The following is a 14,290-nucleotide window of genomic DNA, read 5'->3' on the forward strand; positions in this document are numbered from 1 at the left end:
GGTTTTCTAACTCCAGGTCTTTGCACATTTCATTATAGTAATTGGCTTTGTCTGCTTGAGCTGCTCTTTGAAATCTTCTGTTCAGCTCTTTTATCTTATCATTTCTTCCATTTGCTTTAGGTACTCTCCACTCAAGGGCAAGTTTCAGAGTCTCTTCTGTCATCCATTTTGGTCTTCTCTTCTTTTCTTGTCTTTTTAGTGATCTCTTGCTTTCTTCATGGATAATGTTCTTGATATCCTCCCACAATTCATCTGGCTTCTGGTCATTGGTGCTCAGTGCATCAAATCTCTTCTTTAGGTGGTCTCTAAATTCAGAAGGGATATAGTCAAGGTCATATTTGGGCTCTCATGGACATGTTTTAATTGTCTCTAACTTCAAGTTGAACTTGCATATGAGCAGTTGATGGTCTGTTCCACAATCAGCTCCTGGACTTCTTTTGGCTGAAGACATTGAGCTTTTCCATCGCCTCTTGCCACACATGTAGTCAATCTGATTCCTGTGTGTTCCATCTAGTGAAGTCCATGTGTAGGCACCATTTATGTTGTTGAAAAAAGGTATTTGCAATGAATAAGTTGTTGGTCTTGCAAAATTCTATCATGCGATCTCCAGCGTTATTTCTGTCCCCAAAGCCAAATTTCCCAACTACCGGTGATTCTTCTTTGTTTCCAGCTTCTGTATTCCAGTCACCAGTGATAAGCAACACATCCTGATTGCATGTTCAGTCAATTTCACACTGCTGAAGTTGATAAAAATCTTCAATTTCCTCATCTTTGGCTCTGGTGGTTGGTGCATAAATTTGAATAATAGTCGTATTAACAGGTCTTCCTTGTAGGTGTATGGATATTATCCTATCATTGACATCATTGTATTTCAGGACAGATCTTGAAACATCCTTTGTGATGATGAATGCCATGCCATTCCTCTTCAGTTTGTCATTGCTGGCATAGATCATATGGTTGTCTGATTCAAAATGCCCCACACCCGTCCATTTCAGCTCACTGATGCCTAGGATATCAATCTTTATGTGTTCAATTTCATTTTTGACGAGTTCCAATTTTCCTAGAGTCATACTTTGTACATTCCATGTTCCTGTTATTAATGGATGTTTGTAGCTGTTTCTCCTCAATTTGAGTTGTGCCATGTCAGTTCATGGTGGTCCTGAAAGACTTACTTTATCTGTATCATTAAGATTGGTTCTACCCTGATGAGGCAGCTCCTTTCCAGTCCTATTTTGAGTGCCTTCCGACCCAAGGGGCTCGTCTTCCTGCACTGTGTTGGACAGTGTTTCCGAGCTGTTCATAAAGTTGCTTAGTAATGTATCAGGCAGTGTTGCTCTGCTATTCATAAGGTTTTTCCTGGCCAATTCTTTGAGAAGTGGATGGATGGCTTCTTCCTTCTACCTAGTCTGTCTTAGTCTGTAAGCTCTTGGAACCTGTGTATCATGTGCAACTCTGCTGGAGTCTGAAACACCAGTGGCTCAGCCTCAAGCCTCATAGCAACATACAAGCCCCACAGGATCACAGACTGACAGACAAGTTTGTTTCTCTTAGCTGTTGGAAACCTCAGCGCCCTCCCCTTCCCTCATTCCTACCTGGAACCTGCCACTTTGCAGTCCTTGGCCGCTGCCTCCCTTTCCTGACTCTAGGGGGCTTGGGGCCTAGCCTTCCCTCCCACCCCTTTTTACCTGAATATCCTGCTGCTCTGCAGGTCCCTGGCCTCTCCTGCTCCCTTCCTTTCCTGGCTCTAGGGTGCTTCTGTGCTATCATATTATTTCCCATCCTCTTTGTGCTCATGAGTTTATAACTTTTAAACTTCATTTTGCTATACTTTTCATGAGGGTTCACAAAGAAATAAAAGAGAAAATGTACTATAAACCTGACCTTAAAGAATTCATCCATTCAATCATTTGGATGGCATAATTGCTCTTCTTGGGCTCAGCATTCTTCTTGCTGCTGCAGATACAGTAGTGCACAAAACAGACAAACATTCCTGCCCTAATGGTGTTTAAATGGTAGTAGTGAAGACAGGTTGGGCACTCCTACTTCCGTAGCGATACTGCCTCAGAAACCCAAGGAGGGGTCGCTATGAGTCGGGGCCGACTCAACGGCACATAACAACAACAACAGTGAAGACAGACACTGATCAAGATAAATAAGTAAATGTTTGGTTAAATCGTGGTAAGTGTCAAGGAGAAGAATAAAAGAGACCTGGGGTTGGCAGCATTGTGTGGAGAGTTGTAATCATTTTAGGCTGGTGGCCATGGATAGCATCATCGAGAAGGAGCCATATGCGTAAAAGACCTTTAGACGTGAGGGAACAGATCATGTAGAAATTTGAAGAGAGAGTATTATGGGCTGAGGGAGGAGCCAGTGTGCCCAACATGTTGGAGGAACAGCAGGGAGAACCAGTGTGGCCAGATCACACTTTAAGGACTGGCCTTTCTTCTGAATGAGTGGAGGCATGATACCACCTAACAAATGTTACTTACAACAGAGCTGCTCTGGCTGCTGTGTTGTGTGTAGCCTGTAGTGGGGAAGGGCTGAGATAAGAGGACCAGTTAGAAGGCTGCTGAAATAGTCCAAGCCACATGGAAATAGCAAGGGGTCGGAGTTTGGGTTTGTTGGGGGATTGGGATGTGGGATGTGGGGTGTGCGAGAGAAGTAGCCAAGACTATTTCAATTTTAAGGCTCATGGCTCCTGTGAACTTTTGAAACTGTAGAGTTTTGGTCTCAGTGTAATTAGTATCCAGAATGTTAATGTGAATACTTTGCTAAAGAATAATTGAAGAGATATTTTAAGTAACTTTGCCCTGTAAACCATAATTATTCTTTTTTAAAGCTCTTCACAGAATATGGTCGTCTGGCAATGGATGAAATTTCCCAAAAACCCTTCCAGGTAAAATGTTAATTATGAAAATAATTCATACCTTTACTTCAGTTCAGAGATCAAACTAAAAATGGTTTTTACATGAGCTAAAAGTGGTTTTTACATTTTTAAATAATTAAAGAAAAATCAAAAGAAGGAGATATTGTAAAGAAATGATATGAAATTCCAATGCCAGTGTTCATAACTCCAGTTGTATCGGAGAACAGCCATGCTCGTTTGTTTGTGTTTATGAGTGCTTTTCTGCTACATCTGAGGCCAGTAGTTATGACAGACCATGTGGCCTGCAAAGTCTGAAGCCCTTCCGCTAACCTTCAGCCTTACAGAAAGGGTTTGCTGCCTGAGTCAGGTGATCGTTTCAGAGGAGGGAACCGTCGTGACCTCAGGAAGGTCAGAGGTGCTTTTGGTGTGTGTGCATCAGTGAACTGAATTTTCTTTCTCTTTCTGAGCTTATGATCAGCTAGTGCCCTGCTCTTTCTCTCTCGCTCTCTCCACATTTCCCATCCATGCCGTGAGGACAGCGCTCTGAGTGAGCATTTGCTCCTCAGTCTAGGCCTTCTGTTGCTGTCAGCCTGTGAGAGCAAACCTAGCAGGTGGACTCCATTGACCTCACTTCTGGCTCACACACCTCCTACTGTCGATAAGGCCTCTAAGACCTTACAGGGGAGATAAGCTCCTGAGCACATTTCCTCGCTCCCTTTGATGAAGCCCTGGTGTTAGGCATAGACTGATTGGAACTGTTTTCTTGAAAATGCATCTATTCAACATTATAACATGTTCTGTTTCTCTAAATAGACACTGATGTTTTTGGTTAGAGACTGGAGTTTCCCTTATGAGTACAACTACGGACTACAAGGAGGAATGGCGTTTTTGGATAAGCGTCTCCAGGTAAATAGGAATATAACCGTCGGGGGAATTACCCAGAATTAGGTGGTATCATTCTCATTAGCCTTCAGCTATTGTATTTTAAGCAGATTATTGTAAATTATATTAAATGTGTTAACTACTAATACAGAATCTTTGTTGTTGTTAGGTGCCATTGAGTCAGCTCTGACTCATAGTGACCCTATGTACAACAGAACAAAACACTGCCCAGTCCTGTGCCAACCTCACAATCCTTGCTATACCTGAGCCCATCATTGTAGCCAAGTACAGAGTTTTGGCATAAACTAATATTTATTCATGGATAAGTTTTTGGGTATATAATGCGTAGGGATTGAATAGGAGAATTCTAGGCAAAAGCCCAAGCATGGGTTGTAATTTCCATTTCACGTTTTATACCAGGTTCTATATGTGTCTTTAGAGTGTCACTCAGAAGTTAGCTGTATTGTTTTGTATTCACAACTCTTATTTGTTTTGTGAGGGATATAAACAAGCCTAGCCTGTTCTCTAAAACTAAACACAGGAGCTCTTTGTCAGTCATTGCTATCTGATTAGGCTCTCCTTCATGATCACAAACCTTCCCTTGTTCTTCCTAAGTATTGTGCAATATTCTGTTTTAGAAATGCTTTAGTACCTGCTCTTTGTTAGCAAAAGGAGCCAAACCATGGTTGGTCCAGTTGATGAGTGTGTTGCTTCTTTCAGGTTCTAAGTTTTCTCATTGGATGAAACATAGGCCACTATGATCCATCCGTGTTGAGAAATTTTCTTTTCTTTGTCCCATGTAAGTGGTTCCTAGTGAAGGAAGAGAAACGGTCATTGGAAAATTGTTGGTCTTCGTTGGCAGGTGAAGGAACATCAGCACGAGGAAATCCAGAACGTGCGCAATCACATTCACTCCTGTTTCTCCAGCGTCAGCTGTTTTCTCCTGCCGCATCCGGGACTCCAGGTGGCCACAAGCCCTGACTTTGATGGAAAACTGAAAGGTATGTTGCAGATACTGTTAGAAACATGGGATTTCATCTTTGGGATGAAGTAATGGCCAGAAAATGCCAATTTTGAATCTAGTGAATGCTTAAGAGCAATAGTGTGGTCTCTTAGAACAGCTTTTGGAATCTAGTTTGGTTTTGCTCTTGCCTTAATTACTGTCGCCATCAGAATTAGTTCATCTCATATCTCTGTCTGAAATGTTCATGGTAATATCCATTAATGTTCATCCTCAGAGACAGGATTATTGGTTTATAAAGGTAAAATATGCTAAGTAAGTCTAAACAAAAGCAAACACTTGTCCAGTGAAGTGAACTCCCTGAGGAATGGTGACAGGATGATGCATTGGCATAACTGTTGTTTTCCTTTCTGTGTGATTATAGCTTAGCCTGATGCTGGGTCATGTGCTGATACCAGGAAGTACTGACTAGATGGTAGAATATAGGAATAACAGTTGGGACTCTTGAATTCCATTGCCTTTTTTGTTCTTAATCAAGATCTTAAGCCATTTATTGCCTGGCCCACAGTTATCTGAGCTTCTTGTGTTCCCAGTAAAATAGTCATAATAATTAGCTGCCATTTTTAGAGGTCCAGCTGAGTTGCCAATACTTTTAGGAATTTATCCTAAGGAACCATCCGAGTAAGTGGATGAAATGTATGTACCAGGAAGTATATTACTGCAGCATTTATGATAGGGAACAGTTGGAAACATCCCAGAAAGTGTGCTTATGAGATATTAGTTAAATTATGGTACATATGCATAAACGGATAAAACACAGTCATTAAAGGTTAAGATAGATAGATAGATGAATTATGTATTTACATGGCAGTATGTTCATAATGTATTTTTAAAAATGTAAAAAGATTACCAAATAGTATATTGTGTGAGCCTGTTTATTTAAAAAATGTATAAGTATGCTTTTATTTATTTTTTATATTTTATTGTGCTTTATGTGGAGGTTTACGTAGCACATTAGTGTTCCAGTCAGTAGTTCATACACAGAGGGTTTTATGACATTGGTTACAATCCCTGCAATGGGTCAGCACTCTTCTTCTTTCCTCTCTGGGTTCCCTCTTTGGTTTTGGGCACATGTTACCCTTTTGTCTGGATTAGTTGATTGTTCTAGGGAGCACAGCTTCAGGAGTGGTGATGTTTGTGTTATGGTCCCGTCTCTGGCTGTACGTGGCCTCTGGAGGGTCTTCAATTTCAAGTTAGAACGTTGTCTCAGGGCTGTAGTCTCGGAAGTTCCTCTGGTCTCTTTCAGTCCAGTAAGTCTGGTCTTTTTTTTTTTTTTGTCTTTGAATTTTGCTCTTCATATCTTTCCCATTCAAACTGTGACCTTCTCTTGTGCTCTTGGTCAGAGCGATCGGTGGTGGTAGCTGGGTACCATGTAGTTCTGGTGTCAGGTTAGAGGAGGCTGTGGTTCATGTGGGGTGTTGTTGTGTGCTGTTGAGTGCCTAAGGCATTTGACTGCTAACCACCAGGCTGGCAGTTTAAACCCACCAGCATTCCTCAGAAGAAGACCGGGCAGTCTGCTTCCGTAGAGATACCGCCTCGGAAACCCAAGGAAAAGGGGTCGCTGTGAGTCGAATCGACTCGACAGCAGAGAGTGTGGTGTTTGGTTTTCAACAATGTTAATAGGCTGCCCTTGTGTGCCTGTCTGAGGAGCTACCGCTGTTATGAGGATTGCTGGTGACAAATTCTCATTGGCTCTGGAAGGTTTATGGACTTTTAAACTTTGAAGAGGGATGTTTTGTAGTTTTAGAGAACCTTTTAAGTAAGATTTTGAAGATTTTTCAGCAAAGAGTCAGTTGGATGCTTAGTTGCAAATAGCAGGTCACTTGGGAGTATGTGAGAGGTACTTAATATAGAACCACACAAATGCTGTTGTGGGGGCCTATAACAAGAACTGATGTATTTCTCAGAGTTAAAAAAACCTAAAAAACCTAGACCTTGTATTTTCTCAAGTATGTACTTGTACTGATACTTGTTGATATCCATATGCTGTGGAAAACACAGTATCTTCAGAAAGTTCAGGACTAATCTGTAGAAAGTCCTCACTGTAGTTTCTGTACAGCACAACCATTGCTGTGGAGTCGGACCCAACTCATAGCGACCCCTCCTTGGGTTTCCAAGGTGGTATCACTATGGAAGTAGATTGCCCAACCTTCCGAGGAGTGGCTGGCGTGGTGAGAACTAAATCTGGAGCTTATGTTGCCCCAAAGAGTTCAGGAATTATTTTACTGGGTTGGTTTGTTTAGTTTATTTAAAGGTTGACCGTTTTTCAGGTGAGCACTCGCCATTCATGCTGATCTTAATTTTTGTGTAATCATTGCTGAGCTGCTGCTGAAATACTTAGCTAGATGGCTAGCTGCTGTTTGAGACCCTTTTCATCAGATACAGGGTGGCTGTGTCAGCAGCATAGAGAAAATGGTGTTTCCTGTTTGCTCCAGCAGGGAGTCCTGACACAGTAACTACGGAGTTGGCCAGCTAGGACTTCAAACAGAAGGGTTTGTAGTGCCCAGTCTTCTTTGACACTGTAAAAGAACGAAACTGTTTATTTCATGAGACAGGCTCCCCAGGCAGCCTGTATCCAGTGATTTGCTGAGACAGGGGTATAAGGCCCAGCCTCCTAGCCCCAACTCGGGACAACTCTCAAGGGCCGTTCCCGCTTCAGAGCACTCTCTGGGGTTAGCAGAGGCTTATTTTTATTGGATCTTAGCTCAACGGCTTTTTCTTCCCAGTTTGGCTTCCTTTATTCTCCCATGAGTGTTACTCCTCAGTAAACTTCCTCACACAGATCTTCATTCCATCCTGTTTCCTGGGAGACCTGACCTCCAATAATACGAAATTTTTTATTTTAACAAAATTTTCATTTCTTAAATTTTTAAAAAAATATTTTTGCAGTGTTCTCTCCCTTCCCCTCCCGTCCCAGCCCTGGTAACCAACAAAGAAAGTTTCCTTCCATATATAAACCTTTCCTTGACTTTTTATAATTAAAAAAAAAAAACAAAAACAAAAAGCCAAACTCATTACTGTCAAGTTGGTTCCAACTTATAGCGAGCCCTCCTTGGGTTTCGGAGGCAGTATCTCTACCGAAGTAGATTGCCCAGTCTTCCTTCCGAGGAGTGGCTGGTGGGTTTGAACCGCCAGCCTTCTGGTTAGCAGTCATATGCCTTGGGCACTACGCCACCAGAGCTCCTTTTACAATAATGAACTAATACTATATTTGTCCTTCTGTGATTGACTTATTTCACTCAGCATAATGTCCTCCAAGTTCATCCACATTATGCAGTATTTTGCAGATTCTACATTATTCTTTAGGGTTGCATAGTACTCCATTGTATCTGTGTACCATAGTTTGGTTATCCATTCTTCTGTCCATGGGCACCTAGGTTGTTTCCGTCTTTTTGCTATTGTAAATACTGCTGCGATGAACATGGGTATGCATATCTCTGTTCTTGTCCTGGTTCTCACTTCTTTTGGATATATACCTAGTAATGGGAATATGGAATCAAATGGTATTTCTAATTGCAACTTTTTAGGGAATTGCCATATTGCTTTCCACTCATTTGTTAAAATTTTGTTTCTGTTTTAGATATGTTGATTTTTTCCGGATAGACTGACTCATTGTCTGCTTGTTTTTGTGGTTCCATCTTCTAAGACCTGCCTGATAATTTCAGTATCTAAAGCCCTTGGGGTCTAACACTGTGTGTTTTCCTGTTTACTCTCATTGACAGTGGGTTGTTTCCTGGTATAGATGGTGGTTATGGAGCTCATATTTGGCTGATCTCAGCCTGTGGAAAAGCTGAGGACATGGGATTAAGGCTGCTTCCCTTGAAGGGGTTTGTATTTGCTCTTGCAGAGAGTTGGGGGCTTACTAACCTGGGACCACTGCAGCCACCTTTCAGGATCCAGCTTAGTTGAGGGGTTAATGTAGCCCAAAGTTCAGTCTCCCCTTTCCATGGGTGTCCTCAAACCAGCTGCAGCTTCACGTGAACTTAGCTCTCTGGCTTTACCACACTGGTTTTCCTCTGAAAACACCAGCAGTGAGTTTTCTGTGTTAGTCCTAGCTAAATCACAGAACAATTATTTTTCTAAGTTTTCAAGTTTTGCCTATAAATCAAGCTAACTGAGACAGTGAATATAGTCAAGGAAAAAGACAGTAGAAAACAGACACGATCAGTTCCATGGCTTCTGATTTTGTCTTGACTGTACTCATTGTTGGCAGTAAATAGTACAGAATTGTATGAAGTAGAGTCCTCGTGGCCCGTGCTGCTTCCCTGCCTGCCTCCCTCCTCTTGTACACTCCTTAGTGGTAACTGCTGTTGGCAGAACAGACGTACAGTTCCTGGATACCATGGGGTTTAGGGGCTCTGAACCCCCCATGCAGTCGAAAATCCACATGTAACTTTTGATTCTCCAGAAAGTTAACTACTGATAGCCTAGTGTTGACCAGAAGCCTTATAGATAATATAACCAGCCAATTAACACAGTTCATGCTGCGTAGCTGTCGGATACATACATACACAACAGATAAGTTTATTAACTGTGGCATGATTATTTACTGTTAATTAAGTGGAAGCGGATCATCACAAAGGTCTTCATCCTCGTTGTCTTCACATTCAGTAGGCTGAGAAGAAGAGGAGGAGGAGGAGATGGGGTTGGTTGTGCAGTCTCAGGTGGCAGAGGTGGAAGAAGAGGAGGTGGGAGGGAAGGCAAGTAGAGGCAGCCATACTTGGTGTAACTTTATGGAAACTTATTGTTCTTTCTGTCTGACTCTTGCTTTTTCCCTTCTCTAAAATTGTTTCTATATGGTACCAATATTTCTTGCACTGTTTGCTTTAGTCTCGGTGCCCATAAATAGAAGAGCGTCCACCTTGTAAAGGAAGTCAGAAGCAGTCGTGAATAATTGGAACCCATCTGTCAGATTGTCTAATGTCAATTTGTTTTCTGGCACTGCTGCTTTTATGTCTTCCTCCTCATTGTCTGGCACTGGTTCAAAGCACTCCTGTCCATCAGGTTATCTTCTGATTTCCATATGTTCCTCTGGTGTGCTGTCTGATAGCTCTTGAGTTTCTCTAGGAGCGTCATCACCCCCATCTTTCTTGCCATTGATTGGCTCTGTGGTAAATCCTGTGAAGTTGTGCATCTGCACCCAGTTTTCTTAAACAGGGATTTATCGTTTTGGGCTTTATGGTTTTCATGGCTTTTTCTGTAACAATGCTGCATCTTTGATGGTGTAGTCCTTCCAGACTGTCACAGTGTTCTCTCTATTGGGGTTCTCTTCTGATAAAAAAAAAGAGACAGTCCTTTCCATAGAGTGCTGTGTGTGACGTGCCTTAAAAGTCTTTATGACCCCTGATCAAGACCCTGAATTAGAGATGTCTGGGGACAAGTAGACCACTTTGACACCTTAGGTGTTGAACTCATAGCATTCTGTGAGGCCAGGAGCATCGCCCAGTATCGAGAGACCTTTAAAAGGCAAGATGCTTCCTAACTTTTGGGACAGAGCATCGATGGAACCCATCCCGAAGAAGGTTCTTGTTGTTAGACCTGTTGTACAACCAGAACTGGCAGCTGGGGCTTTTCCCTTCAAAGCTTGAGGGTTAGCAGCTTTATAGGTAAGGGCAGTCCTCACCATAAACCAACTGCATTTGCACAAAATACTGGAGCTAGCCTGTGCCTTCTGCTCTAAATCCTGGTGCTTACTTTTCTTCTTTACCCTTAGTGTCTTTTGTGGCATTTTTCCCCAGAATAGGAGACCTTCATTTTCATGAAACACCTGCTTGGGCAGATGCCCTTTCTCCTCAGTGGTTTTCTTCACGGTGTCTGGGAACTCAGCTGCTGCCTCTTGCTTGCCAGGAGCTGCTGTTTTTGTTACCTCGACATTTTTTAAGCCAAACCTCTCAAACCGACTCAAAGTGACCCCTCCTTGAGTTTCTGAGGTGGTATAACTATGGAAGTAGATTGCTTAGTCTTCCTTCTGAGGAGTGGCTGGTGGATTTGAACTGCCAGCCTTCTGGTTAGCAGTCAAATGCCTTAGGTACTGCACCACCAGCGCTCCTATTGTAAATAATATGTATAAATCAGTAGTACTGATGTATAACCAATACTGACTGTAAGTGGCTGATTATAAAACAGTAACTTTGGCCCTTTGTTAGAAAGAGATCTAGAAATTGCCTTAGACTTCCTGTGAGTTGTTATTTTAAAATTAAAAAGTTTTGGAAATAAATGAGTCTGACCATATGTTTTTTTCTTTTGACTCAAGTTGTAATCTCTGGAAAGAGATCTATCTCATGGGGAAGCTGATGTCCCCAATCCAGATTGCCTGCGGTCAAAGCCTTGGCCAAGCCTCTGTCCAATTTAGAATTCATGTTTCCTGAACTTAAGCCTGCTGATGGTTACTTACGGACTAAAATGTTCAGGAAGTATATAACTTGTTTGTGCCTTATGATCAGCAAGCATATCTTTTGAAATAATTTATTTAGAGATTGAAATATCCAAAGCTTCTGGAACATTTCCTGGTACATAGTAGGGGTTTAGGGTATATTAGTTGAATGGATGAATAAGCACATAAGGATACAGCTAGGCCTTATCTGAAAACTAAATCATGAATGGGAAAATACAGTCTTGTTCTGAGGATCAGATAGTGAGGAGGTTGATTCTCTCTGTTGGAAAAATGACCACCCCAGGCCTGCTGCAGCTTAAGTTTCGCTCCTAGAGGTGACATGTCCCTCCATATATGGTCCTTGTTGCCCTCTCTGCCTCAATGCTTTAGCCTCAGCATGGTTTGCTCTCTTGCCTCCTTTATGTCTTTGCTGCAGGGCGGCCGTCGGAACACTCTGTTTAGAATTGTAACCCTGTTCAGGGCATTCTTCATCCCCCTTCTCTCCTGTACATCGCACTTAATGTGACGTACATTTGATCCCTTATGGATTCTGCATTTGTGAATTCACCTACTTGCTAACACTTATAGTTCATATAAATTTTATAAATCAGTACTCATGGTGCTGTCACCCACAGATGTACTGTAGGGGCTAGTACAATTAGAAGTTAAAATGAAAAGACAAGACAGACTTTCTTCCTGTTCCTCTTTCCCTTCTTGAAACATTTGTAAGTTGTTTCTCAGCCTCTTTGAAGTGTATGTAAATCTTTTAAAAGGTCTCTTGCCAATTTTAGAACCAAGGAATGTTTCCTCAAGAACCTGCAAGTCATTTCTTTGAAGGGTACTTAGTCAAGGAAGATGGTACTTCTGTTTTGTGTTTCCAGGTTGCACACCTACCTCTCATCATAAAGATAGATAAATTAATTGTTTTCTTTTGCAAAGGCAGTCAGCAAGCCCCGGTAGCTGTCCCAGTTGGCAGTGCTGTCAGATTCTCTCACTTGATGGCTGCTGCTGTTAGGTGCCGCCGACTCGGTTCCGACTCAGGTACGTGGGGTTCCGACCCCACGTCCAGCAGAAGGAAACCCTGCCTGGTCCTGCTCCAGCCTCGCAGTCGCTGTCTGCTTGCGCCCACTGTTGCAGCCACTGTGTCAGTCCATCTTGGTGAGGGTCTTTCTCTTTTTCTCTGACCCTGCACTTTCCCAAGCATGCTGCCCTTTTCCAGAGACTGGTCCCTCCTGACAACGTGAACAAAGCACGTGAGACGGAGTCTTGCTGTCCACACCTCCAGGGAACGTGCTAGCAGGCTGTGCATGTCCGGGTACAGGTCTGCTCGTTCCTCCGGTAGTCCGTCACATGCTAGTGTTCTGCTTGTTCCTCCGGCAGTCCGTCACATGCTAGTGTTCTGCGCCAGCTCCACAGTTCAAAGGCACCAACTCTTCTTCGGTCTTCCTCACTTACGTCTAGCTTTTATATGCACATGAGGTGTTCAAAAGACCATGGGTTGGCTTAGGTGCACCTTAGTCTCCAAAGTGAAATCTTTGCTCTCTTATACTTTAAAAAGGTCTTTTGTGGCAGATTTGTCCAGTGCAATACAATGTCTGATTTCTGGACTGCTGTTTCCATGGTCATTGATTGGATCTCAGGAAAATTAAATCCTTGACAACTTCAAACTTTTCTCCATTTATCATGACGTTGCTTATTGGTGGTGGTGTGGGGATTTTTGTTTTCTTTATGTTGAGGTGTAATCCATGCTGAAGGCTGTAGTGTTTGACTCCATCAGAAAGTGCTTCAAGTCTTGTTTCAGCAAACAAGGTTGTGTCTTTTGCATTATTGCAGGTTGTTAACAAGTCTTCCTCCAATCCTGGTGTTGCTTCCTCTTCATACGGTCCAGCTTCTTGGATCATTCACTCAGCATACAGATTAATTGTGGTGAGAGGATACAACCCTGACACATACCCTTCCTGATTTTCAATCATGCAGTAACACCTTGGTTTATTTGAATGATTGCCTCTTGGTCTATATACAGGCTCCTCATGAGCACAATTAAGTGTTCTGGCATTTCCATTCTTCTCAATGTTATCCATAATTTGTTACTATCTACACAGTTGAATGCCTTTGCATAGTCAATAAAACACAGGTAAACACCTTTCTGGTGTTCCCTGCTTTCAGCCCAAATCCATATGACATTAGGCATGCTGCCCATTGTACCACATCCTCTTCTGAATCTGGCTTGAATTTCTGTCAGTTCCCTGTTGATGTACTACTGCAACTGTTTTTGAATTGTCTTCAACAAAATTTTACTTGCATGTGAAATTGATGATGTGGTTTGATTATGTCCCTGTGCTTTTGGATCACTTATCTTTGGAATAGGCACAGATAAGGATGGATCTCTTCCAGTTCGTTGGCCAGGTAGCTATCTTCAAATTTCTTGGCATAGATGAGTGAGTGCCTCCAGCATTGCAGCTGTTTGTTGAGACATGTTAATTGATATTCTGTCTATTTCTGGAGACTTGTTTTTGGCCAGTGTGTTCAGTGTAGCTTGGACCTGCTCCTTCGGTGCCGTCAGTTCTTGATCCTAGGCTACCTCCTGAAATGGTTGATGTCCATCAGTTGGTTTTGGTACAGTGACCCTGCATTCCTTCCACCTTTTGATGCTTCCTGTGTTAATTCAGTTTTTTGCCCATAGAATCCTTGAATACGGCAACTTGGTTTGAATTTTTTCTTCAGTCCTTTCACTTTCAGAAATGCAGAGCATGTTTTTTTCTTTTTCTTTTCTAAATGCAGGTCTTTGCACATTTTGTTTTCTCCAGCCTTCCTTTGAAATCTTCTGTTCCACTCTTTTACTTAATCATTTTTTTCTGTTTGCTTTAGCTACTCTACATTCAACAGCAAATTTCTTAGTCTCTTCTGACATCCTTTTTGGTCTTTTTTTTTTCCTTCCTGTCTCTTTAATGCCCTTTTGATTTCTTCACATGTGATGTTTTTAATGTCATCCCAGAACTTGTCTGGTCTTCAGTCATTACTGTTAAGTTTGTCAACTGTTTTCTTGAAATGATCTTTATTTTTTTATTTTATTTTATTTTTTTTTTAGGATTTGGGTGAAGATTTACAGAGTAAATTCACTTTTCATACAGCAGTTCACATATACTTT

The 14,290-nt window shown here is 42.0% G+C and overlaps 1 protein-coding gene across 1 annotated transcript in view; it reads left to right on the forward strand.

Moving 5' to 3' along the window:
• Positions 1–14,290, forward strand: part of ATL3 (atlastin GTPase 3) — a 62,849-nt gene that overhangs the window by 37,753 nt on the left and 10,806 nt on the right. Inside the window, exons 5-7 of the mRNA XM_007944850.2 lie at positions 2,840–2,896; positions 3,680–3,772; positions 4,611–4,749. Coding sequence (XP_007943041.2) covers positions 2,840–2,896; positions 3,680–3,772; positions 4,611–4,749 — 289 coding nt within the window. The remainder of the gene's footprint in view (positions 1–2,839; positions 2,897–3,679; positions 3,773–4,610; positions 4,750–14,290) is intronic.

This window comes from Orycteropus afer, unplaced genomic scaffold (assembly GCF_000298275.1).
Source record: "Orycteropus afer afer isolate SDZICR_OR568_19922 unplaced genomic scaffold, OryAfe1.0 scaffold00130, whole genome shotgun sequence".
NCBI lineage: Eukaryota > Metazoa > Chordata > Mammalia > Tubulidentata > Orycteropodidae > Orycteropus > Orycteropus afer.